We start from the raw sequence: 25,698 nt of genomic DNA, 5'->3' as shown, positions 1-25,698 counted from the left end.
TCCTGAAAACCCACGTCCGAAATTCCTGAAAAATTACAGTTAGGTTCCTGACACCATTCTGAAAATGGGTTAGGTTCTGAAAAGAACCTAACTTGAAGAAACCCAACTGAACCCACGTCAGCTTCCTGAAAACCCACGTCCGAAATTCCTGAAAAATTACAGTTAGGTTCCTGACACCATTCTGAAAATGGGTTAGGTTCTGAAAAGAACCTAACTTGAAGAAACCCAACTGAACCCACGTCAGCTTCCTGAAAACCCACGTCCGAAATTCCTGAAAAATTACAGTTAGGTTCCTGACACCATTCTGAAAATGGGTTAGGTTCTGAAAAGAACCTAACTTGAAGAAACCCAACTGAACCCACGTCAGCTTCCTGAAAACCCACGTCCGAAATTCCTGAAAAATTACAGTTAGGTTCCTGACACCATTCTGAAAATGGGTTAGGTTCTGAAAAGAACCTAACTTGAAGAAACCCAACTGAACCCACGTCAGCTTCCTGAAAACCCACGTCCGAAATTCCTGAAAAATTACAGTTAGGTTCCTGACACCATTCTGAAAATGGGTTAGGTTCTGAAAAGAACCTAACTTGAAGAAACCCAACTGAACCCACGTCAGCTTCCTGAAAACCCACGTCCGAAATTCCTGAAAAATTACAGTTAGGTTCCTGACACCATTCTGAAAATGGGTTAGGTTCTGAAAAGAACCTAACTTGAAGAAACCCAACTGAACCCACGTCAGCTTCCTGAAAACCCACGTCCGAAATTCCTGAAAAATTACAGTTAGGTTCCTGACACCATTCTGAAAATGGGTTAGGTTCTGAAAAGAACCTAACTTGAAGAAACCCAACTGAACCCACGTCAGCTTCCTGAAAACCCACGTCCGAAATTCCTGAAAAATTACAGTTAGGTTCCTGACACCATTCTGAAAATGGGTTAGGTTCTGAAAAGAACCTAACTTGAAGAAACCCAACTGAACCCACGTCAGCTTCCTGAAAACCCACGTCCGAAATTCCTGAAAAATTACAGTTAGGTTCCTGACACCATTCTGAAAATGGGTTAGGTTCTGAAAAGAACCTAACTTGAAGAAACCCAACTGAACCCACGTCAGCTTCCTGAAAACCCACGTCCGAAATTCCTGAAAAATTACAGTTAGGTTCCTGACACCATTCTGAAAATGGGTTAGGTTCTGAAAAGAACCTAACTTGAAGAAACCCAACTGAACCCACGTCAGCTTCCTGAAAACCCACGTCCGAAATTCCTGAAAAATTACAGTTAGGTTCCTGACACCATTCTGAAAATGGGTTAGGTTCTGAAAAGAACCTAACTTGAAGAAACCCAACTGAACCCACGTCAGCTTCCTGAAAACCCACGTCCGAAATTCCTGAAAAATTACAGTTAGGTTCCTGACACCATTCTGAAAATGGGTTAGGTTCTGAAAAGAACCTAACTTGAAGAAACCCAACTGAACCCACGTCAGCTTCCTGAAAACCCACGTCCGAAATTCCTGAAAAATTACAGTTAGGTTCCTGACACCATTCTGAAAATGGGTTAGGTTCTGAAAAGAACCTAACTTGAAGAAACCCAACTGAACCCACGTCAGCTTCCTGAAAACCCACGTCCGAAATTCCTGAAAAATTACAGTTAGGTTCCTGACACCATTCTGAAAATGGGTTAGGTTCTGAAAAGAACCTAACTTGAAGAAACCCAACTGAACCCACGTCAGCTTCCTGAAAACCCACGTCCGAAATTCCTGAAAAATTACAGTTAGGTTCCTGACACCATTCTGAAAATGGGTTAGGTTCTGAAAAGAACCTAACTTGAAGAAACCCAACTGAACCCACGTCAGCTTCCTGAAAACCCACGTCCGAAATTCCTGAAAAATTACAGTTAGGTTCCTGACACCATTCTGAAAATGGGTTAGGTTCTGAAAAGAACCTAACTTGAAGAAACCCAACTGAACCCACGTCAGCTTCCTGAAAACCCACGTCCGAAATTCCTGAAAAATTACAGTTAGGTTCCTGACACCATTCTGAAAATGGGTTAGGTTCTGAAAAGAACCTAACTTGAAGAAACCCAACTGAACCCACGTCAGCTTCCTGAAAACCCACGTCCGAAATTCCTGAAAAATTACAGTTAGGTTCCTGACACCATTCTGAAAATGGGTTAGGTTCTGAAAAGAACCTAACTTGAAGAAACCCAACTGAACCCACGTCAGCTTCCTGAAAACCCACGTCCGAAATTCCTGAAAAATTACAGTTAGGTTCCTGACACCATTCTGAAAATGGGTTAGGTTCTGAAAAGAACCTAACTTGAAGAAACCCAACTGAACCCACGTCAGCTTCCTGAAAACCCACGTCCGAAATTCCTGAAAAATTACAGTTAGGTTCCTGACACCATTCTGAAAATGGGTTAGGTTCTGAAAAGAACCTAACTTGAAGAAACCCAACTGAACCCACGTCAGCTTCCTGAAAACCCACGTCCGAAATTCCTGAAAAATTACAGTTAGGTTCCTGACACCATTCTGAAAATGGGTTAGGTTCTGAAAAGAACCTAACTTGAAGAAACCCAACTGAACCCACGTCAGCTTCCTGAAAACCCACGTCCGAAATTCCTGAAAAATTACAGTTAGGTTCCTGACACCATTCTGAAAATGGGTTAGGTTCTGAAAAGAACCTAACTTGAAGAAACCCAACTGAACCCACGTCAGCTTCCTGAAAACCCACGTCCGAAATTCCTGAAAAATTACAGTTAGGTTCCTGACACCATTCTGAAAATGGGTTAGGTTCTGAAAAGAACCTAACTTGAAGAAACCCAACTGAACCCACGTCAGCTTCCTGAAAACCCACGTCCGAAATTCCTGAAAAATTACAGTTAGGTTCCTGACACCATTCTGAAAATGGGTTAGGTTCTGAAAAGAACCTAACTTGAAGAAACCCAACTGAACCCACGTCAGCTTCCTGAAAACCCACGTCCGAAATTCCTGAAAAATTACAGTTAGGTTCCTGACACCATTCTGAAAATGGGTTAGGTTCTGAAAAGAACCTAACTTGAAGAAACCCAACTGAACCCACGTCAGCTTCCTGAAAACCCACGTCCGAAATTCCTGAAAAATTACAGTTAGGTTCCTGACACCATTCTGAAAATGGGTTAGGTTCTGAAAAGAACCTAACTTGAAGAAACCCAACTGAACCCACGTCAGCTTCCTGAAAACCCACGTCCGAAATTCCTGAAAAATTACAGTTAGGTTCCTGACACCATTCTGAAAATGGGTTAGGTTCTGAAAAGAACCTAACTTGAAGAAACCCAACTGAACCCACGTCAGCTTCCTGAAAACCCACGTCCGAAATTCCTGAAAAATTACAGTTAGGTTCCTGACACCATTCTGAAAATGGGTTAGGTTCTGAAAAGAACCTAACTTGAAGAAACCCAACTGAACCCACGTCAGCTTCCTGAAAACCCACGTCCGAAATTCCTGAAAAATTACAGTTAGGTTCCTGACACCATTCTGAAAATGGGTTAGGTTCTGAAAAGAACCTAACTTGAAGAAACCCAACTGAACCCACGTCAGCTTCCTGAAAACCCACGTCCGAAATTCCTGAAAAATTACAGTTAGGTTCCTGACACCATTCTGAAAATGGGTTAGGTTCTGAAAAGAACCTAACTTGAAGAAACCCAACTGAACCCACGTCAGCTTCCTGAAAACCCACGTCCGAAATTCCTGAAAAATTACAGTTAGGTTCCTGACACCATTCTGAAAATGGGTTAGGTTCTGAAAAGAACCTAACTTGAAGAAACCCAACTGAACCCACGTCAGCTTCCTGAAAACCCACGTCCGAAATTCCTGAAAAATTACAGTTAGGTTCCTGACACCATTCTGAAAATGGGTTAGGTTCTGAAAAGAACCTAACTTGAAGAAACCCAACTGAACCCACGTCAGCTTCCTGAAAACCCACGTCCGAAATTCCTGAAAAATTACAGTTAGGTTCCTGACACCATTCTGAAAATGGGTTAGGTTCTGAAAAGAACCTAACTTGAAGAAACCCAACTGAACCCACGTCAGCTTCCTGAAAACCCACGTCCGAAATTCCTGAAAAATTACAGTTAGGTTCCTGACACCATTCTGAAAATGGGTTAGGTTCTGAAAAGAACCTAACTTGAAGAAACCCAACTGAACCCACGTCAGCTTCCTGAAAACCCACGTCCGAAATTCCTGAAAAATTACAGTTAGGTTCCTGACACCATTCTGAAAATGGGTTAGGTTCTGAAAAGAACCTAACTTGAAGAAACCCAACTGAACCCACGTCAGCTTCCTGAAAACCCACGTCCGAAATTCCTGAAAAATTACAGTTAGGTTCCTGACACCATTCTGAAAATGGGTTAGGTTCTGAAAAGAACCTAACTTGAAGAAACCCAACTGAACCCACGTCAGCTTCCTGAAAACCCACGTCCGAAATTCCTGAAAAATTACAGTTAGGTTCCTGACACCATTCTGAAAATGGGTTAGGTTCTGAAAAGAACCTAACTTGAAGAAACCCAACTGAACCCACGTCAGCTTCCTGAAAACCCACGTCCGAAATTCCTGAAAAATTACAGTTAGGTTCCTGACACCATTCTGAAAATGGGTTAGGTTCTGAAAAGAACCTAACTTGAAGAAACCCAACTGAACCCACGTCAGCTTCCTGAAAACCCACGTCCGAAATTCCTGAAAAATTACAGTTAGGTTCCTGACACCATTCTGAAAATGGGTTAGGTTCTGAAAAGAACCTAACTTGAAGAAACCCAACTGAACCCACGTCAGCTTCCTGAAAACCCACGTCCGAAATTCCTGAAAAATTACAGTTAGGTTCCTGACACCATTCTGAAAATGGGTTAGGTTCTGAAAAGAACCTAACTTGAAGAAACCCAACTGAACCCACGTCAGCTTCCTGAAAACCCACGTCCGAAATTCCTGAAAAATTACAGTTAGGTTCCTGACACCATTCTGAAAATGGGTTAGGTTCTGAAAAGAACCTAACTTGAAGAAACCCAACTGAACCCACGTCAGCTTCCTGAAAACCCACGTCCGAAATTCCTGAAAAATTACAGTTAGGTTCCTGACACCATTCTGAAAATGGGTTAGGTTCTGAAAAGAACCTAACTTGAAGAAACCCAACTGAACCCACGTCAGCTTCCTGAAAACCCACGTCCGAAATTCCTGAAAAATTACAGTTAGGTTCCTGACACCATTCTGAAAATGGGTTAGGTTCTGAAAAGAACCTAACTTGAAGAAACCCAACTGAACCCACGTCAGCTTCCTGAAAACCCACGTCCGAAATTCCTGAAAAATTACAGTTAGGTTCCTGACACCATTCTGAAAATGGGTTAGGTTCTGAAAAGAACCTAACTTGAAGAAACCCAACTGAACCCACGTCAGCTTCCTGAAAACCCACGTCCGAAATTCCTGAAAAATTACAGTTAGGTTCCTGACACCATTCTGAAAATGGGTTAGGTTCTGAAAAGAACCTAACTTGAAGAAACCCAACTGAACCCACGTCAGCTTCCTGAAAACCCACGTCCGAAATTCCTGAAAAATTACAGTTAGGTTCCTGACACCATTCTGAAAATGGGTTAGGTTCTGAAAAGAACCTAACTTGAAGAAACCCAACTGAACCCACGTCAGCTTCCTGAAAACCCACGTCCGAAATTCCTGAAAAATTACAGTTAGGTTCCTGACACCATTCTGAAAATGGGTTAGGTTCTGAAAAGAACCTAACTTGAAGAAACCCAACTGAACCCACGTCAGCTTCCTGAAAACCCACGTCCGAAATTCCTGAAAAATTACAGTTAGGTTCCTGACACCATTCTGAAAATGGGTTAGGTTCTGAAAAGAACCTAACTTGAAGAAACCCAACTGAACCCACGTCAGCTTCCTGAAAACCCACGTCCGAAATTCCTGAAAAATTACAGTTAGGTTCCTGACACCATTCTGAAAATGGGTTAGGTTCTGAAAAGAACCTAACTTGAAGAAACCCAACTGAACCCACGTCAGCTTCCTGAAAACCCACGTCCGAAATTCCTGAAAAATTACAGTTAGGTTCCTGACACCATTCTGAAAATGGGTTAGGTTCTGAAAAGAACCTAACTTGAAGAAACCCAACTGAACCCACGTCAGCTTCCTGAAAACCCACGTCCGAAATTCCTGAAAAATTACAGTTAGGTTCCTGACACCATTCTGAAAATGGGTTAGGTTCTGAAAAGAACCTAACTTGAAGAAACCCAACTGAACCCACGTCAGCTTCCTGAAAACCCACGTCCGAAATTCCTGAAAAATTACAGTTAGGTTCCTGACACCATTCTGAAAATGGGTTAGGTTCTGAAAAGAACCTAACTTGAAGAAACCCAACTGAACCCACGTCAGCTTCCTGAAAACCCACGTCCGAAATTCCTGAAAAATTACAGTTAGGTTCGTGACACCATTCTGAAAATGGGTTAGGTTCTGAAAAGAACCTAACTTGAAGAAACCCAACTGAACCCACGTCAGCTTCCTGAAAACCCACGTCCGAAATTCCTGAAAAATTACAGTTAGGTTCCTGACACCATTCTGAAAATGGGTTAGGTTCTGAAAAGAACCTAACTTGAAGAAACCCAACTGAACCCACGTCAGCTTCCTGAAAACCCACGTCCGAAATTCCTGAAAAATTACAGTTAGGTTCCTGACACCATTCTGAAAATGGGTTAGGTTCTGAAAAGAACCTAACTTGAAGAAACCCAACTGAACCCACGTCAGCTTCCTGAAAACCCACGTCCGAAATTCCTGAAAAATTACAGTTAGGTTCCTGACACCATTCTGAAAATGGGTTAGGTTCTGAAAAGAACCTAACTTGAAGAAACCCAACTGAACCCACGTCAGCTTCCTGAAAACCCACGTCCGAAATTCCTGAAAAATTACAGTTAGGTTCCTGACACCATTCTGAAAATGGGTTAGGTTCTGAAAAGAACCTAACTTGAAGAAACCCAACTGAACCCACGTCAGCTTCCTGAAAACCCACGTCCGAAATTCCTGAAAAATTACAGTTAGGTTCCTGACACCATTCTGAAAATGGGTTAGGTTCTGAAAAGAACCTAACTTGAAGAAACCCAACTGAACCCACGTCAGCTTCCTGAAAACCCACGTCCGAAATTCCTGAAAAATTACAGTTAGGTTCCTGACACCATTCTGAAAATGGGTTAGGTTCTGAAAAGAACCTAACTTGAAGAAACCCAACTGAACCCACGTCAGCTTCCTGAAAACCCACGTCCGAAATTCCTGAAAAATTACAGTTAGGTTCCTGACACCATTCTGAAAATGGGTTAGGTTCTGAAAAGAACCTAACTTGAAGAAACCCAACTGAACCCACGTCAGCTTCCTGAAAACCCACGTCCGAAATTCCTGAAAAATTACAGTTAGGTTCCTGACACCATTCTGAAAATGGGTTAGGTTCTGAAAAGAACCTAACTTGAAGAAACCCAACTGAACCCACGTCAGCTTCCTGAAAACCCACGTCCGAAATTCCTGAAAAATTACAGTTAGGTTCCTGACACCATTCTGAAAATGGGTTAGGTTCTGAAAAGAACCTAACTTGAAGAAACCCAACTGAACCCACGTCAGCTTCCTGAAAACCCACGTCCGAAATTCCTGAAAAATTACAGTTAGGTTCCTGACACCATTCTGAAAATGGGTTAGGTTCTGAAAAGAACCTAACTTGAAGAAACCCAACTGAACCCACGTCAGCTTCCTGAAAACCCACGTCCGAAATTCCTGAAAAATTACAGTTAGGTTCCTGACACCATTCTGAAAATGGGTTAGGTTCTGAAAAGAACCTAACTTGAAGAAACCCAACTGAACCCACGTCAGCTTCCTGAAAACCCACGTCCGAAATTCCTGAAAAATTACAGTTAGGTTCCTGACACCATTCTGAAAATGGGTTAGGTTCTGAAAAGAACCTAACTTGAAGAAACCCAACTGAACCCACGTCAGCTTCCTGAAAACCCACGTCCGAAATTCCTGAAAAATTACAGTTAGGTTCCTGACACCATTCTGAAAATGGGTTAGGTTCTGAAAAGAACCTAACTTGAAGAAACCCAACTGAACCCACGTCAGCTTCCTGAAAACCCACGTCCGAAATTCCTGAAAAATTACAGTTAGGTTCCTGACACCATTCTGAAAATGGGTTAGGTTCTGAAAAGAACCTAACTTGAAGAAACCCAACTGAACCCACGTCAGCTTCCTGAAAACCCACGTCCGAAATTCCTGAAAAATTACAGTTAGGTTCCTGACACCATTCTGAAAATGGGTTAGGTTCTGAAAAGAACCTAACTTGAAGAAACCCAACTGAACCCACGTCAGCTTCCTGAAAACCCACGTCCGAAATTCCTGAAAAATTACAGTTAGGTTCCTGACACCATTCTGAAAATGGGTTAGGTTCTGAAAAGAACCTAACTTGAAGAAACCCAACTGAACCCACGTCAGGTTCCTGAAAACCCACGTCCGAAATTCCTGAAAAATTACAGTTAGGTTAGTGACACCATTCTGAAAATGGGTTAGGTTCTGAAAAGAACCTAACTTGAAGAAACCCAACTGAACCCACGTCAGCTTCCTGAAAACCCACGTCCGAAATTCCTGAAAAATTACAGTTAGGTTCCTGACACCATTCTGAAAATGGGTTAGGTTCTGAAAAGAACCTAACTTGAAGAAACCCAACTGAACCCACGTCAGCTTCCTGAAAACCCACGTCCGAAATTCCTGAAAAATTACAGTTAGGTTCCTGACACCATTCTGAAAATGGGTTAGGTTCTGAAAAGAACCTAACTTGAAGAAACCCAACTGAACCCACGTCAGCTTCCTGAAAACCCACGTCCGAAATTCCTGAAAAATTACAGTTAGGTTCCTGACACCATTCTGAAAATGGGTTAGGTTCTGAAAAGAACCTAACTTGAAGAAACCCAACTGAACCCACGTCAGGTTCCTGAAAACCCACGTCCGAAATTCCTGAAAAATTACAGTTAGGTTAGTGACACCATTCTGAAAATGGGTTAGGTTCTGAAAAGAACCTAACTTGAAGAAACCCAACTGAACCCACGTCAGCTTCCTGAAAACCCACGTCCGAAATTCCTGAAAAATTACAGTTAGGTTCCTGACACCATTCTGAAAATGGGTTAGGTTCTGAAAAGAACCTAACTTGAAGAAACCCAACTGAACCCACGTCAGCTTCCTGAAAACCCACGTCCGAAATTCCTGAAAAATTACAGTTAGGTTCCTGACACCATTCTGAAAATGGGTTAGGTTCTGAAAAGAACCTAACTTGAAGAAACCCAACTGAACCCACGTCAGCTTCCTGAAAACCCACGTCCGAAATTCCTGAAAAATTACAGTTAGGTTCCTGACACCATTCTGAAAATGGGTTAGGTTCTGAAAAGAACCTAACTTGAAGAAACCCAACTGAACCCACGTCAGGTTCCTGAAAACCCACGTCCGAAATTCCTGAAAAATTACAGTTAGGTTAGTGACACCATTCTGAAAATGGGTTAGGTTCTGAAAAGAACCTAACTTGAAGAAACCCAACTGAACCCACGTCAGCTTCCTGAAAACCCACGTCCGAAATTCCTGAAAAATTACAGTTAGGTTCCTGACACCATTCTGAAAATGGGTTAGGTTCTGAAAAGAACCTAACTTGAAGAAACCCAACTGAACCCACGTCAGCTTCCTGAAAACCCACGTCCGAAATTCCTGAAAAATTACAGTTAGGTTCCTGACACCATTCTGAAAATGGGTTAGGTTCTGAAAAGAACCTAACTTGAAGAAACCCAACTGAACCCACGTCAGCTTCCTGAAAACCCACGTCCGAAATTCCTGAAAAATTACAGTTAGGTTCCTGACACCATTCTGAAAATGGGTTAGGTTCTGAAAAGAACCTAACTTGAAGAAACCCAACTGAACCCACGTCAGCTTCCTGAAAACCCACGTCCGAAATTCCTGAAAAATTACAGTTAGGTTCCTGACACCATTCTGAAAATGGGTTAGGTTCTGAAAAGAACCTAACTTGAAGAAACCCAACTGAACCCACGTCAGCTTCCTGAAAACCCACGTCCGAAATTCCTGAAAAATTACAGTTAGGTTCCTGACACCATTCTGAAAATGGGTTAGGTTCTGAAAAGAACCTAACTTGAAGAAACCCAACTGAACCCACGTCAGCTTCCTGAAAACCCACGTCCGAAATTCCTGAAAAATTACAGTTAGGTTCCTGACACCATTCTGAAAATGGGTTAGGTTCTGAAAAGAACCTAACTTGAAGAAACCCAACTGAACCCACGTCAGCTTCCTGAAAACCCACGTCCGAAATTCCTGAAAAATTACAGTTAGGTTCCTGACACCATTCTGAAAATGGGTTAGGTTCTGAAAAGAACCTAACTTGAAGAAACCCAACTGAACCCACGTCAGCTTCCTGAAAACCCACGTCCGAAATTCCTGAAAAATTACAGTTAGGTTCCTGACACCATTCTGAAAATGGGTTAGGTTCTGAAAAGAACCTAACTTGAAGAAACCCAACTGAACCCACGTCAGCTTCCTGAAAACCCACGTCCGAAATTCCTGAAAAATTACAGTTAGGTTCCTGACACCATTCTGAAAATGGGTTAGGTTCTGAAAAGAACCTAACTTGAAGAAACCCAACTGAACCCACGTCAGCTTCCTGAAAACCCACGTCCGAAATTCCTGAAAAATTACAGTTAGGTTCCTGACACCATTCTGAAAATGGGTTAGGTTCTGAAAAGAACCTAACTTGAAGAAACCCAACTGAACCCACGTCAGCTTCCTGAAAACCCACGTCCGAAATTCCTGAAAAATTACAGTTAGGTTCCTGACACCATTCTGAAAATGGGTTAGGTTCTGAAAAGAACCTAACTTGAAGAAACCCAACTGAACCCACGTCAGCTTCCTGAAAACCCACGTCCGAAATTCCTGAAAAATTACAGTTAGGTTCCTGACACCATTCTGAAAATGGGTTAGGTTCTGAAAAGAACCTAACTTGAAGAAACCCAACTGAACCCACGTCAGCTTCCTGAAAACCCACGTCCGAAATTCCTGAAAAATTACAGTTAGGTTCCTGACACCATTCTGAAAATGGGTTAGGTTCTGAAAAGAACCTAACTTGAAGAAACCCAACTGAACCCACGTCAGCTTCCTGAAAACCCACGTCCGAAATTCCTGAAAAATTACAGTTAGGTTCCTGACACCATTCTGAAAATGGGTTAGGTTCTGAAAAGAACCTAACTTGAAGAAACCCAACTGAACCCACGTCAGCTTCCTGAAAACCCACGTCCGAAATTCCTGAAAAATTACAGTTAGGTTCCTGACACCATTCTGAAAATGGGTTAGGTTCTGAAAAGAACCTAACTTGAAGAAACCCAACTGAACCCACGTCAGCTTCCTGAAAACCCACGTCCGAAATTCCTGAAAAATTACAGTTAGGTTCCTGACACCATTCTGAAAATGGGTTAGGTTCTGAAAAGAACCTAACTTGAAGAAACCCAACTGAACCCACGTCAGCTTCCTGAAAACCCACGTCCGAAATTCCTGAAAAATTACAGTTAGGTTCCTGACACCATTCTGAAAATGGGTTAGGTTCTGAAAAGAACCTAACTTGAAGAAACCCAACTGAACCCACGTCAGCTTCCTGAAAACCCACGTCCGAAATTCCTGAAAAATTACAGTTAGGTTCCTGACACCATTCTGAAAATGGGTTAGGTTCTGAAAAGAACCTAACTTGAAGAAACCCAACTGAACCCACGTCAGCTTCCTGAAAACCCACGTCCGAAATTCCTGAAAAATTACAGTTAGGTTCCTGACACCATTCTGAAAATGGGTTAGGTTCTGAAAAGAACCTAACTTGAAGAAACCCAACTGAACCCACGTCAGCTTCCTGAAAACCCACGTCCGAAATTCCTGAAAAATTACAGTTAGGTTCCTGACACCATTCTGAAAATGGGTTAGGTTCTGAAAAGAACCTAACTTGAAGAAACCCAACTGAACCCACGTCAGCTTCCTGAAAACCCACGTCCGAAATTCCTGAAAAATTACAGTTAGGTTCCTGACACCATTCTGAAAATGGGTTAGGTTCTGAAAAGAACCTAACCCAAACGCGAGCGCGTGCTTCGCACGCGCTCGCGTTTCGGGCGGCGGGGTGAATTTTAGCTAGCCAGGCTGCGCCCCGCCCCCGCAGGTGCGCGCGCATGCACGGGCGGTTATCGTTTGTCACGGGGCCGCTATATAATTTTCCTTCAAAGCTTGTTATTTTGTTTTAATTTACCTTTTTAAATTGTGTCAATGTGATAAAATATACTCAAAATAACAACCTTTTTTTTTAATTGTTGATTTAAAGTTTGGGTCTTCAAGTAGCTTTTTAAGTATTATTGCTCATTATTTTGCTTTTTCTTTAATATTCAAAATACTTTATTTAAACAAAAACAAAATATTTTTTTATAATAACACTAAAATTAATAACATAACCTACTAATATTATTATTGATAAGAAGGTTTGTATGAATGCTATCGTCATGTTGGTTGTCTGTCACGTTAAATTTATTGAACCGATTTTGATGAAACTTTTCAGTATTATTTTTTACACATCAGAATAACATAGGCTATAATTTAACCTTTCAATCCCCGGATCCCCCACCGCGCGCCACTGGCACTGCCCGGCGTGTCAGGTTTCAAGTTGTGTGGAAAAATGTATGATGCCTATGAACACAGAGGCCATGACTATAACTAAACATGCGGTGCTCGTTTGTCACTGGGCCTCAATTTCAATAATAGTTTCCAGTCGTCTTTGTGGAGCGAATCGTTAATAGTTTGATTTTATTCACTCCCATAATAATAAATTATTGAAATTAAATAAATAGGTCAATAAATAAAATAAAAGGTATTTATTTCAGGCATAGCCCATAAAAGTGTAAATTATAGCCCATAAAATTAAATAACATGAATAGAAATAAGATTCTATCATTGATACAAAAAATACTTCTATGCCTACAAACTATTAACATTTCATAAAGGGCCAGCATTTCATCATCACCATATTTCAACAATATTCCTACCGTTGGTTAGTTGTCTCAAATTTCTGTTGGGACAACTTTTATTTACTGCAGTTATACCAACGTTGTTCAGCCAACAGTAGCAAAAAAGCATAAAGGCCCACTGTTGATAACCAGATCGGCATAGATCATCATATTATTATAGTAACGTTAGTGGTCAAGTTCCATGTGGGCGATTTAACTATTTCAACGAAGTCACACCAATAACCCTACCGTTGTCCAATAAAATTGTGGCCGATCAAAAATGCTACTATAATAGGGAAAGTTATAACTTTTCAAGATACTAAAGTAACCATTGAACCGATTCATGTAGGTACAATAAAATACGATCAATAATAATTATGTATCAACATACAAAAATCAATTTTCCAAATTGATGTAGGCGTCTTCGAGTAATCGGGGAACATACCTAAGTATCTATCTAAAAATATTATGAGATACCTACTTAACTTTATTGAAGTTGGTTAAAAACGGGTAGTAAAAATGTGCAGTCAGTGGCCCTTCCCGAACAGACTTTGGTCAGATAGCACACACTTTGGGTCAGAACCAGATGGAAAGATTACGAATGGCGGTTCGCTCACTCACTACCAATAAGATAACTACACTCACCAGATATTTTCCGTTTAAAGTCAGCCACGCGGTCTTTACGTGCAAGTCGGATCCCAGCTGGAATTGTTCGCACCAAGACACACACGATGGAGCATGGAGATAGTTCACCCACAACGCAACACTTCTCAGACGGAAATATAGTCAAAATATGCAAAATATTATAGGATTTGCAACAACAATTCGAAAGTTGCATCTCGCGGCGAGGACGGCCATCACACTAAAAGTGTCAGCCAATCAGGATTGATTCCCACCAATCTGCCAGTAGGAATGGGCGTTGTTATTGGCTGAGAGAACGAATGAAGTTTTACGAATGTTGGCGGCATAATTTAAGATTTCTTGAATCGACCCAGCTATGTTATTGTCAGGATGCTACTATCTATCCTGGATTATTAGTTCTGATTTTTGCCACGTTGGATAAACAGGGATTATGACATTTACAGGACGGCGATACTATCAACACTGGGTTGTTTTAGTTTTTGATTTTTGTCACTTAGCCTTGACGTTTCAGAATGGAGACATTATTTTACGTTTACTGTACAAACATTATGTAGATTTGTTACTTTTGAGTTATTCTGTGGTGAAGATTTGTTTTATTTTATTCGGAAAACATACAGTGAAAGATTGATTTATCAGACAAACTTTAATAACAACTATTGATTAGGTACAGCCTTAAAAAATAATACAACACATAACGTGTGTACATAGTACACAAGATATTATTTATTCGGATACCTAACGGTAACTACCTCCACACAAAAATATTTAAACAAAATTTTTAAACTTACACTTAAATTGTATCACATGTAAGATTTAAAAAGAGTGTATCGTTTATAGAGCTAAAGCAAAATCGTAGAAGTACTCGTAGAAGACTAGATTCTAGCGTTGATCCAGGCGGAGTAGGAGGTGACGCGCGTGAAGCCGGCGGGGAAGCCCAGCCCGCACGCCGCGTCCGTGCCGAACGACGCGATGCCGATCTGACACAAGGAACAATCAATGTTAAACTACGTCTGGAACGCACAGGGGCAGGCAGGGTAGGCAGTAGCAGTCCTTTCGAGGGCAGCGCTTGGCACTTTTCTGATTAGCAGAGTTGACTGAACAGCGGAATGTATTGCGAAAAGCTTTTTCAAACGTAAAAAAGATCAGGGCCATACCATCCTAGACTGCATCCCACTTAACACCAGGTGTGATTGTGGTCAGATACCTGCCTTGTTATGCATAAAAAAAGCCATTGTAGTGGCTCGTTCACGTTCCTGAGTTACTGACCAGGGTGCGGTCGGCGCCGGCGCCGATGACGAGCGGGCCGCCCGAGTCGCCGGCGCACACGCTCATGCCGCCGGCGCTGCTGGTGCACAGCACGCCGTTGCCCACCAGCGACGCCGCCCACACGTTGCGGCACGTCAGGTTCGCGATCACCTGCAGCATCACCTGTCTCTTGTCGAAGCTCTGAGCGATGGTCGGATCTGTAATATTAACATGTGAATGCGACTGGTAGTTTCAGAAATGTAAGAAATCAAAATAATATTTTCTATACATCTAAATGCAAGTATACACATCTAAACGCATTAAAATAAATTGGATTAGGGATACGGAGATAAATTATGTTACAAGGGTCTCCGTGTGAGTAAGTTGCTGTAGTGTAGTGTAGGTATTGTAGTATAGTGTAGTGTGTCACATAATCACATACCGTTGGTGGTGCGTCCGAAGCCGACGGCTACCGCCCAAGTGTCGACGTACTGTAGCGTTCCGGTGGGAACTAAGATCCGATTGATATAGTCTGTAAAAATAAGTAAAAACTGACAGTATCTAGGAAAAGTATACCGTAGAAATCAAAATAATAATGTACACATATACAAAATGTAGTCCCATTTGCTGACCATTGTATTCGACGTAAGGGTGAGTGATGATGGCAATGTCGTTGGCGTAGGTGAGAGGGTTGAAGCTGGCGTGCATCTCGACGTCGTTGGTGAGCAGGCGCAGGCCGCCCACGGTGAGGCTGTCGGCGCCGTACACGACGGTGAAGCTGCGCGCCAGCGCGCGGCCGTCCCACCAGCAGTGCGCCGCCGTAGCCGCGCGCGTGTGGCTCAGCATGGCCGCGCCGCACATCGACGTGCGCCCGTCCACCAGGTGGATCACGAGCCCGGCCTGCCACATACTGTTTGTGAGGACTACTTCGCGAGGTAGGTACCTGTCTCAACTGAGCGTCTAAGATATATCCCTCAACCCTCGCTGGCTACGTCGGATTCACACATGGGACTCACCATGTAGGGGTGTGTTCCTCTAGGGACTTGGATCCCCAGAGAAATGCGGCTGTCTCTCAGAGCTTGCTCCTGCGCGTGGATGCGCGCCATGGCCGGGATGCCCTCGGCCTCGTGGTAGTAGGCCTGGGGCGCGCGCCCCGCCAGCGCCGCCGCGCACGCCGTCAGCAGCAGGAACGACTTCAGTGCGGCCATGGTCAACAGCTACAGATAACTCTTCCAAACAGAAAAGTTTATTTATATGAATGCACGGTGAATACCCGCTATTATCTTATCCGGAAATATTATATCTATACCAATTAATAAATGATTAATCATAATCAATAAATAAGGGACGTTGATCTGGCCCTTAGCATAGCTTGCAGATGTTTATCTTGATAGTTAGAACTGAGGTCGTGGTCGCTGCGTCCTTGAATGGGGATCCACATTGCTTTATGTCGCCAAATATACCAACGTAATATTTATTACTAGCTTTTGCCCGCGGCTTCACCCGCGTGAAATTAAGTTTGAATTTAAAAAATATTGTTATTACAAGGTTATTGTTTGACATAGCCCGACGGATTAGCAAGCTGAAGTGGCAATGGGACAGGGCACATAGTACGCAGAACTGGCAGCAGCCCCGTCGCAGCAAATATTCTGGAGTGGAGGCCAAGTATAAACGCAGCGTATGTTCAGCAGTGGACGTCCTCTGGCTGAAATGATGATGATAATGAAGGTTTGTACCTTGTAAAGCATCACCCAGTATCCTGGTGAAGTGATTCTTTAGGCGGTCATGCAAATCATCAATGTGCGTCAGCGTATACATTTCAGACGCTCTTTCTTTCTTTCACGACGATTGGAGGGAGTCGAATGAATCAAAAAGAAATTCAATAATAATTATAAATGTATGTAAATTAAAGCTTGTGGCAAGATTTTCTTCATAGTAGATTTGTGCAGTATATTAGTTACCTACTCATTAAAATAATAAGTATACACATTATATTGATCTTACCACCGAATAAATGATTGTTATTATTTTTGGCTCGTATTATTTTTACTCGAAGTCGATTATCTTCACAGAAGTGGAGTCGTCTGTCGTATATCTGGCTTTGTTTTTTAGACTTTAACCTCTTTGAATACTTATAGTTTTTCAAAAGTGTAAACACTGTCTGCAATCACAAACACACTGTATTGCTGACATGAACCGCAAATAATCAGGTACTCTCATGAGTTTACCGCTGTACTTCCGAACTGAAAAGAAATTTCAATTTCAAGAGATTTCATTTTATATTTATTATAAGGAGTCTGACGCAAATCTTGCGTCTTAAATTACCTGGAGAGGCACCTTACATTTGGGATCCTACCTAGGACACCACAATTACGAACTAAGCTTTCTAAATAATCATTCTGTTAGATTTTTAATAGAAAGATAAAACAATTATTTACGATAATTATCATTTTAATAAAATCAATACTATCAATTTTCCTTTATAGATAAGCGCGGGTATTCACCTAATTTTCATATAAATAAACAGATGAGTAAATGTTTGGTATCTCTTGTTGGTTGCTATTTCGAGAATGAAGTCGTCCTTGTTGTTGATGGTATGCGCGTTGGCGGCGTCGGCAACGGCGGCGGCGACGGCGGGAGCGACGGCGAGCGCTCCGCAGCCGCTGCAGGGCTACCACGAGGCGGCCGGCGTGCCGCTCGCCGCGCGCGTCCGCCAGCACGAGCTGGCGCTCGCCAGCGGCCGCATCATCGGCGGGGTTCCTGTCAATGTTGGAGCACACCCCTACCTGGTAACTCCTCAATCTTTCATATTCAAAAATCGTTACAATAACAAAGATTAAATAGCAAGTATGCTATTTAATCTACATGTTTATAAGTAATCTTTATCGCACAAAGATAAGGTCCACTAATTGGGTATCTATCTTGAAATCGTCCAAATATGAGTTGATTTCAATCGTATGAGCAACGTATCTGTGAGTGTTAACATGCATCACAGGGCGGGCTCATCATCACGCTCGTGGACGGGCGCACGTCCATCTGCGGCGCGTCGCTGCTGCGGCCGCGCAAGGCGCTGACGGCGGCGCACTGCTGGTGGGACGGGCGCGCGCAGGCGCGGCTGTTCACCGTGGTGTACGGCTCCGAGCGCCTGTTCGTCGGCGGCACGCGCGTCAGCACCTCCGACGTGGAGATCCACGCCAGCTTCAACCCCGTCACATATGCCAACGACATCGCCATCATCACTCACCCTTACGTCGAATACACAGGTTAGTCATTTAAAATCAAACTTGTCTGCTTTTGAAATGACCAAAACTGTTGCAGTAACCATTTGTAAACTTAATCCCGCGTAATATTCTCAGCATACATCCAGCCCATCCAGCCGGCCAGCGGCTCCCTGACGTACGCGGACACGTGGGCGACAGCCGTCGGATACGGCCGCAGCTCTAACGGTTAGTTCGTGCGGATAATAATTCTTACTTGTTTACTTTCGTACGGATAATAATTATACTTTCAACTTATTGCGAATTAAACTTCTTTAGTGCTCATAGTGTTCAGTGAATGATGAAATTCCTAGATCTTCGATTCGATTTGTATCAACTTCACTAATTAGTTTCAAATATTTCACTTTCAATAAGTTCGATGATGATCGGATTTTTATTTAGAGCAAATACTTTGAAAACTTTCAGAAGTAATGTCGGTGGAGAATAGTGACAAAAGGCAGGTGATGCTGCACGTGATGACCAACGCCAACTGTCGGCTGACGTGGGCGACGGTGATGATCGGCAACGGCGTGCTGTGCACCAGCAGCGCCGGCGGCATGAGCGTGTGCGCCGGCGACTCGGGCGGCCCGCTCGTCATCGGCGCCGGCGCCGACCGCACCCTGGTCAGTATGGCGCGGGCACATCCCACCCACGAATGTATTAGGCCCATTCAACGGATGGGCGGAATGGATGATGCTCGCTCGCTCACTCGCTAAACCGATAAAATTAAGTTTTCTAGAACCATTTAAATATTTTGCGCACTGTCTCATCATCATTATCATCATCATCATTTCAGTCACAGGATGTCCACTGCTGAACATAGGCCTCTCCTGCCTTTATGTTAACTGCAATATAATTGTTTCCTGACTAGTGACACTAATGATGCCGTTTGTCCGCAGATCGGCATAGTGTCGTTCGGCGCAGACGCGGGCTGCAGCTTCGGCTTCCCCGCCGCGCACACGCGCGTCACCGCGTACTCCGCCTGGATCGACGCTAGGCTCTAGGTTAAGCTTTCATTACCTAAACTTTAAACAATATTTTTTAGGTTTAATTAGTTATCTACTATTTATTGTGTATTAAACATATATTTTTACAAGAATTTTGACTGTGAATTTTGAGTGAAGATAACATTTTGTGTCAGAAACTCTTGAAACAGTCGGTCTCCCATGAGTCTCATGGCAAGATTGCGTTACATTAAATAAGTTGTCTGGAAGGGAAGCTATGGTATGGCAAGTTCTCCTTTTGTACTCCGATATAATTTTTTTATGCAATAAACTTATAAACAGTTTTAAATAAATAAAATATTGAGTGTTTTGCAACGAAACGGCTATTTAAACATCTGAGGGCACAGGATTCGAGTGCCCCCGCCAAAACGATCCGGCGAAATTAAATTAAATCCTCATAACTTGGGTTAGGATTATCTATACTAATATTATAAATGCGAAAGTAACTCTGTCTGTCTGTGTGTCTGTCTGTCTGTCTCGCTTTTACGCCTAAACCACTGAACCGATTTTGATTAAATTTGGCATAGAGATAGTTTGACGCGGGCGAAGTCGCGGGCGGAAACTAGTAACAGATAAACAAAAACTATGATGAGATACGGGATGTATGATGTTCGTAGTGAACAAAATTAAAGTTTTAATTACATGGCTCTTATAGGTAGGTACCTACTTTAGATTTTATTGATAATAGAATCTAATAACCCGATTTCATCCGACTCACTGTTGATTATCAAAATTCATAGGGTTCCTGAAGTGTAGAAGATGTACACAAACAACAACAAAAATTCTAAAAATTGCCGATCCTGCACTGCCCGCATCCAAGTACTTCCCACGACCTTCACCAGATCGTCGGTCCACCTAATGGGAGACCTACCCACTCTGCGTCTTCCGGCCCGCGGTCACCATTCGAAAACTTTTCTGCCCCAAGCAACGATCATCAGCTCTTCGAGCTACGTGTCTCGCCCACTGCTACTTGAGTTTAGCAATTCTGCGGACTACATCGGTCATTTCTGATTCGATCACTCAGGGAAACTCCGAGCAGTGCTCGCGCACGGATCTGAGACGTGGTGGTGATGGAACAGCAAAAGTAATGAATGAACAGGGAATCAATTTTTCACCATATGTGACGACGGCGAATCGGTCATTCGACATACCTACTTTGGCTGCCATAATTTACTATTTAATTCGATGATAATTTTAGATAGGTACGTTTTGATGACCATTTCATATTACATTGATGATTATTTCAATACTCAATACTTTATTGCTACACCACATTAGCATGTTATAAACATTTTGACGATCAAAGAATATTGGACAAGTTAGCATTCAAATTCAAAAGGTGTTTTAGCATGTTTCTTTAATAAAGATAAATATACCTATATTTTGATATTGGGTTATAAGAATTTTTTGATAATATTAAATTAATAACATTAATGTGACAGATTTGCGAGCTACTTTTTCGCTTATCAACGCAAGATAACGTACTTACGTCATACTACGCAAAAACAAAGAAAAGCAAATAAAGTCTTGAACTTAAACACTTAAGCTTTAATCTATTTTTTAAATACATTATAAAAAACATAATTAACTATCACTACATAGTATAAAACAAAGTCGCTTTCTGCTGTCTGTCCCTAATCCCTATGATGCTTAGAACTTTAAAACTACGCCACGGATTTTGATACGATTTTTTTAATAGATAGAGTGATTCAAGACCAAGGTTTATAAAATATGTATACCTACTTAATTGGCACCCGTGCCAAGCCGGGGCGGGTCGCTATTTTAGAAATTCTGCGAAAATCCCCATACAACAAATCATATTGTGCTACTTAATAAGTTAATACTGGATTATTGTAATCTCATCCCTCATATCTTCGTCAAAACTTTGAGCATACCTACCTAAATGACACAGAGACGAACCAAAGGAAATTTACAAGCGCGTACATACACATGTAGCCAAGGTTATGAGACGTATAAAATATGCCGATTGCGGACATTTTCTTGACTAAAATCATGTAAAACATTCAAACATGTTTATCAATAAATCCACAGCAAATGACTAATTACGGCATTAACTAAATTTCAGACGGTCATTGGACAAGCATTGAAAGGATAAGATAATAATGTAGAGGCTATAAAATAACCCTCGAAGAGTAAGCGTCATCTCTCAATGATAACTGTCGCAAGGATGAAGTCGTGTGTGTTGTTGTTGGCACTGGCGGCGTTGGTGGCGGCTGCGGCGGCGGCGGGCCTGCAGGAGCCGATGCTGTTCTACCACAGCGCCGCGGGCATGGCGGAGGCGGCGCGCATCAGGCAGCACGAGGCTGCGCTGGACTTCGACGGCTCCCGCATCACCGGCGGCCAGTCCGTCAACGCGGGCGCTCACCCTCACTTGGCAAGTTGCTCCCTAAACGAATTCTAACGATTTTTATTTGAGGCAGAAATGGCGGAGAAGAGTCTTCGCTAGTATTTATTATGAGATGATTTCTATTCATATTAGAATCATTATAAACTAAAAAATACCTACCTAATTACCTGTAGGTATAAGATATACCGATACCGAAATTATAAAAGTTTTCCGGATTAAATGATAATCCTAAAAGGAATTAGTGAACTAAAAATATTCGAACCCTTTTTGATATACAGACATAAATAAATAAATAAATCTTTGGACAATTTCACACAGCGCCAGCTAGCCCTGTAATTAAGATAGCACCTAGTCCTAAGACAAAATTATGTATGTAAACCCTTGGCTTAAATTTGTGTCTGTCGTGTTGGTTGTCCTAATTAAATAAATAAATAAATAAATAAATTCTCTAAGTATACAGAGTGGAAACGATAAGTGATCATGAGAGTGATCTATTGTTTCTAAACTACACTAGATATCAAAAAACTGGTTACTAATCCTGAAAGTGCTTCACGAGCTCTATCAAACGGTACCAATAATAGTTTACAGAATAAACTAGATCTATCCTAAAATTCTATGTTTCCAGCTTTCATACATTTGGTACACAGTCATATAATATTAAAAATTAAACAAGAAATCGTAAAACTGGTTACTGATCCTAAAAGTGCTTCACGAGCTCTATCCAATGGTATTAATAATTGGTTACAGAATTAACTGGATCTATCCAAAAATGTATATTGATTCTGGTGTATAAACAAGACTAAGTAAAGAGCCAGCGAACGCCAGAGCTTCGTTATTTTACAACAGCTGAAAGTTTGTCAGCGCATGCTCCCAACATGAGGTAAGAAAATTGGGCGATCATGAAGTTTGGGTCATTGTGACTTTGCCAGCTACCTTAACTTGTCTGACAAGGGGTTGGAATGGTCAAAACTATCTGGCTGATGAGGAAACAACATCTAATTATTGCCCAAATAACAAATAGCTGCCAAAGCCACGATGAACCAAACTTCATGATGGTCCAAGGTTCCCATGTTGGGAACATGCGCTGACAAACTTTCAGCTTGAAACTGGCTCTTGCTCTATAAATTACTTAGTTAGTTTCAGCCAAATGACGTCCACTGCTGGACAAAGGCCTCCCCCAAGGTTTTCCACTATGAACGGTCCTGCGCTGCCCGCATCCAGGCTCTTTCCGCGACCTTTACCAGATCGTCGGTCCACCTAGTAGGAGGCCTTCCCACGCTACGTCTTCCAGCCCGTGGTCGCCACTCGAGAAGTTTTCTGCCTCAACCGCCATCGTCTCTACGAGCTATGTGCCCCGCCCGCCATAAATTACTTATACAATATGATTGTTTTGATTTCAGGGCGGGCTTGTGATCACCCTCACCAACGGGCAGCAGTCGGTGTGCGGCTCGTCCATGCTGACCAACAACCGCGCGGTGACGGCGGCGCACTGCTGGTGGGACGGCCAGAACCAGGCGCGCCAGTTCACCGTCGTGTACGGCTCCAACCGCCTGTTCTCCGGCGGCTTCCGCATCAACACCAGCAACATCCTGATGCACGCAAGCTATAACTTCCGCACCCTACATAATGACGTAGCGATCATAGTCCATCAATGGGTTGCCTTCGGAAGTGAGTAAAGTAGAAAAGTTAAAATGACAAGAGTGTAGGTAGGTATATTACATCAAGTTTAATTTAATAGTCCAGTCAACCATTTGACATCTATGTTTTTCACGATATAATAAATACCTCGGTATAATGTAGACTGTTTACCTTACAGTTATGTAAATTATTAAACAGCTATCCTAAAGCTTCTCTGTTCAGCCAATAACATAATAAGCGATAAAAGCTGAGATTTGTTTCATCATCCACCTGAATAATAGGCATCTGGGCACTGAAAATTTTATCACCAATATTCGTAAACTCTTAATGGTAAATTTTGTGAAATCACGTTTACACTTTCTGTTATACATAGCTACCATCAACCGCATTGCGTTGCCGAGCGGAACCCAGCTCAACAACAACTTCGCCGGCCAAACAGCGACAGCCGCAGGTTACGGACGCACCGGCGAGAGTAAGTCGAACAATTGTTTTTGAGATTATTTTCTGGAAAGAGAACGCCCGCGGAACTCCCATCAACAAAACAATTTACCACTTGGCTGTTCTAAGTTAATCTATACCTTATAGTTAGTCTTTTTTTTACAACAAGGAAGATCTTGGCCCACATCTCACTATGTGAGATGATGATCATGTTATTAATATGCATATAAGAGTATATGTATAATTTCGGTGTCCTTGGTGTAAGTAGTTAACTTTAGGAAAATCATCACGGTGACGTAACCCATTTCAGACGTGGCCATCGGCCAGAACCAGGACAAGCGGCAGGTGAGCACGCCGGTGATCACGAACGCGGCGTGTGCGTCCACGTTCGGCTCCAGCACCGTGATCGCGTCCACGCTGTGCACCAGCGGCGCGGGCGCGCGCAGCGTGTGCCCCGGCGACTCGGGCGGCCCGCTCTCCGTCGGCTCGGGCACCGGCCGCATCCTGGTCAGTACACAGTACACACGCCGGACAACTCGACATAATTATTATTTGCCGCTCTCTCTCTGAATTCTCTGGCCACGTCACACAAAAAAAAAATATTTCATGATTAATATAACATTGCAGGTTTATTGGCTTTCTTTTTGTATTTTATGGGTTGTTATCTGTATAAATTCACCTGCGAGCATTCATAAGATCTGGTGATTAACTCTAAATAATGTGCTCAGAATTTGAATTTCAAGTCCACTTTGTGTGCCTACGTATATGATAAGTGTTTCCGTCGTGTCGGCAGATCGGCATCACGTCGTTCGTGGCGAGCGCGGGCTGCGCGCGCGGCTTCCCCGCCGGGTTCGCGCGGGTCACATCCTTCAACTCCTGGATCCTGCAGCGACTATAAGCCCTCTGACGATGTTATGATATGGAAATAAAAACTTTTATTTAACTATCGATTGTTTCTCAGTCCCACGCAGCCAAATGACAAAAGCAACAAACCATTAAGTTGAAAGAATTAAAAAGTGGAAAAGCTTTTTACTATTTAATAATTTTTAAATTGTTGTCTAAACAATGATGATGTCTTGAAGTGACATTTCGTTGGATCTATAACCTACAGAGATTTTGTAAATCTAGGTTGAAATTAGGGTTGAAAACAATTCGAAATGTGACGACAATCGACCAAGGCTTCATTCGTGGTTTGTGACGCAATACTTTGGAAAGGTTAAAAAATGTGTGGTTCAGCCAATCAGAAGCTCACCTGTACGGAAAATTTTGATCACAGACTTTGAAAAATTGTAGGGTTTTTAATAAGCAAGATTTCTGTAATATGGCCGCGAGAGCCACCAGACGACATTATTTTGTGGTCATTGTAAGACTCAAGTGCACGATTTTCTATTACAATAATATTATAGTAATAACTGGAGATAACAAAACAATTTGAAATCTAGTCGTAACTTTAGATAATTCAATGTGCACTTGAATGTAGAAGGTAAGAACATAAACAACAAAGAATTATCTCGCCTTCTAACATAGAGTTAGTAGTAAGGGCGCTTCGTTTCGTGCGTTTGCAATACCGCACACTAACTATTGGTAATTACAAATATTTTATTTAGCAAACACACCGTTTACGCATACACCTTCAAATAACAATTACATTGTCAATTTTATTCCGAGTCCGACGCAGGTGTCATACTTGTCATACAATTTACCGCGTGCGGTCCTTCTTCTTCTTCTTCTTTTATTTTGGCGACGGCAAACGCACAGCAAACGCACGACACAAAACGTCTAAATTGAAAGCGCCCTTAGGCCCAAATCATGCGGAGTCATGTAAAATAAAAAGGGGCCCCTTAGAGGCTCCCTTTGTTTCATTACTTATCTATTTTGACGTTCAAAGGTGCCAAAATATTGATCTGAACTAATTTTTCAACTGTCGGATGAAGATGAAGAATAATTATGAGTACCTAAGTAAAAAATTTTATGCTCTTTGAGCGGAACATAGTGATACTACCTACTGTAACATGTCACCATTTTACCTATGATTCAC

At 42.2% G+C, this 25,698-nt stretch overlaps 3 protein-coding genes across 3 annotated transcripts; 2 read left to right on the top strand and 1 right to left on the bottom strand.

The window, feature by feature from the left end:
- Window positions 1-14,338: 14,338 nt before the first annotated feature.
- Window positions 14,339-16,180, bottom strand: LOC135077933 (collagenase-like). Its single transcript, XM_063972463.1, has 5 exons — window positions 15,972-16,180; window positions 15,588-15,855; window positions 15,398-15,487; window positions 14,977-15,173; window positions 14,339-14,687 (listed from the first exon to the last, which is right to left on the bottom strand). The coding sequence occupies exons 1-5, from the start codon at window positions 16,161-16,163 to the stop codon at window positions 14,583-14,585; spliced, it is 852 nt and encodes a 283-aa protein (XP_063828533.1). The 5' UTR covers window positions 16,164-16,180; the 3' UTR covers window positions 14,339-14,582.
- A 1,316-nt stretch (window positions 16,181-17,496) lies between these two features.
- LOC135078257 (collagenase-like) lies at window positions 17,497-19,311 on the top strand. Its single transcript, XM_063972856.1, has 5 exons — window positions 17,497-17,744; window positions 17,951-18,218; window positions 18,312-18,401; window positions 18,639-18,835; window positions 19,112-19,311. Exons 1-5 carry the CDS (start codon window positions 17,526-17,528, stop codon window positions 19,214-19,216), a joined length of 879 nt encoding a protein of 292 aa, XP_063828926.1. The 5' UTR covers window positions 17,497-17,525; the 3' UTR covers window positions 19,217-19,311.
- A 2,004-nt stretch (window positions 19,312-21,315) lies between these two features.
- On the top strand, window positions 21,316-24,604 carry LOC135078256 (collagenase-like). The gene is made up of 5 exons (XM_063972855.1): window positions 21,316-21,611; window positions 22,985-23,252; window positions 23,596-23,694; window positions 23,971-24,167; window positions 24,454-24,604. The coding sequence occupies exons 1-5, from the start codon at window positions 21,387-21,389 to the stop codon at window positions 24,556-24,558; spliced, it is 894 nt and encodes a 297-aa protein (XP_063828925.1). The 5' UTR covers window positions 21,316-21,386; the 3' UTR covers window positions 24,559-24,604.
- Window positions 24,605-25,698: the final 1,094 nt, after the last annotated feature.

Source organism: Ostrinia nubilalis, chromosome 14 (genome assembly GCF_963855985.1).
Source record: "Ostrinia nubilalis chromosome 14, ilOstNubi1.1, whole genome shotgun sequence".
Lineage (NCBI taxonomy): Eukaryota > Metazoa > Arthropoda > Insecta > Lepidoptera > Crambidae > Ostrinia > Ostrinia nubilalis.
Note: the sequence above shows the minus strand (reverse complement) of the source record. Positions and strands in the feature narration are given on the sequence as shown.

Coding starts and splice junctions, on each gene's coding strand:
- LOC135077933 (XM_063972463.1), bottom strand. CDS start 16,163: ATGGCCGCACTGAAGTCGTTCCTGCTGCTGACGGCGTGCGCGGCGGCG. Junction 15,856..15,971: donor GAGGAACACACCCCTACATG/GTGAGTCCCATG, acceptor AGTATGTGGCAG/GCCGGGCTCGTGATCCACCT. Junction 15,488..15,587: donor CCCTTACGTCGAATACAATG/GTCAGCAAATGG, acceptor TTATTTTTACAG/ACTATATCAATCGGATCTTA.
- LOC135078257 (XM_063972856.1), top strand. CDS start 17,526: ATGAAGTCGTCCTTGTTGTTGATGGTATGCGCGTTGGCGGCGTCGGCA. Junction 18,219..18,311: donor CCCTTACGTCGAATACACAG/GTTAGTCATTTA, acceptor TAATATTCTCAG/CATACATCCAGCCCATCCAG. Junction 18,836..19,111: donor CCGGCGCCGACCGCACCCTG/GTCAGTATGGCG, acceptor GTTTGTCCGCAG/ATCGGCATAGTGTCGTTCGG.
- LOC135078256 (XM_063972855.1), top strand. CDS start 21,387: ATGATAACTGTCGCAAGGATGAAGTCGTGTGTGTTGTTGTTGGCACTG. Junction 21,612..22,984: donor CGGGCGCTCACCCTCACTTG/GCAAGTTGCTCC, acceptor TTTTGATTTCAG/GGCGGGCTTGTGATCACCCT. Junction 24,168..24,453: donor CGGGCACCGGCCGCATCCTG/GTCAGTACACAG, acceptor TCGTGTCGGCAG/ATCGGCATCACGTCGTTCGT.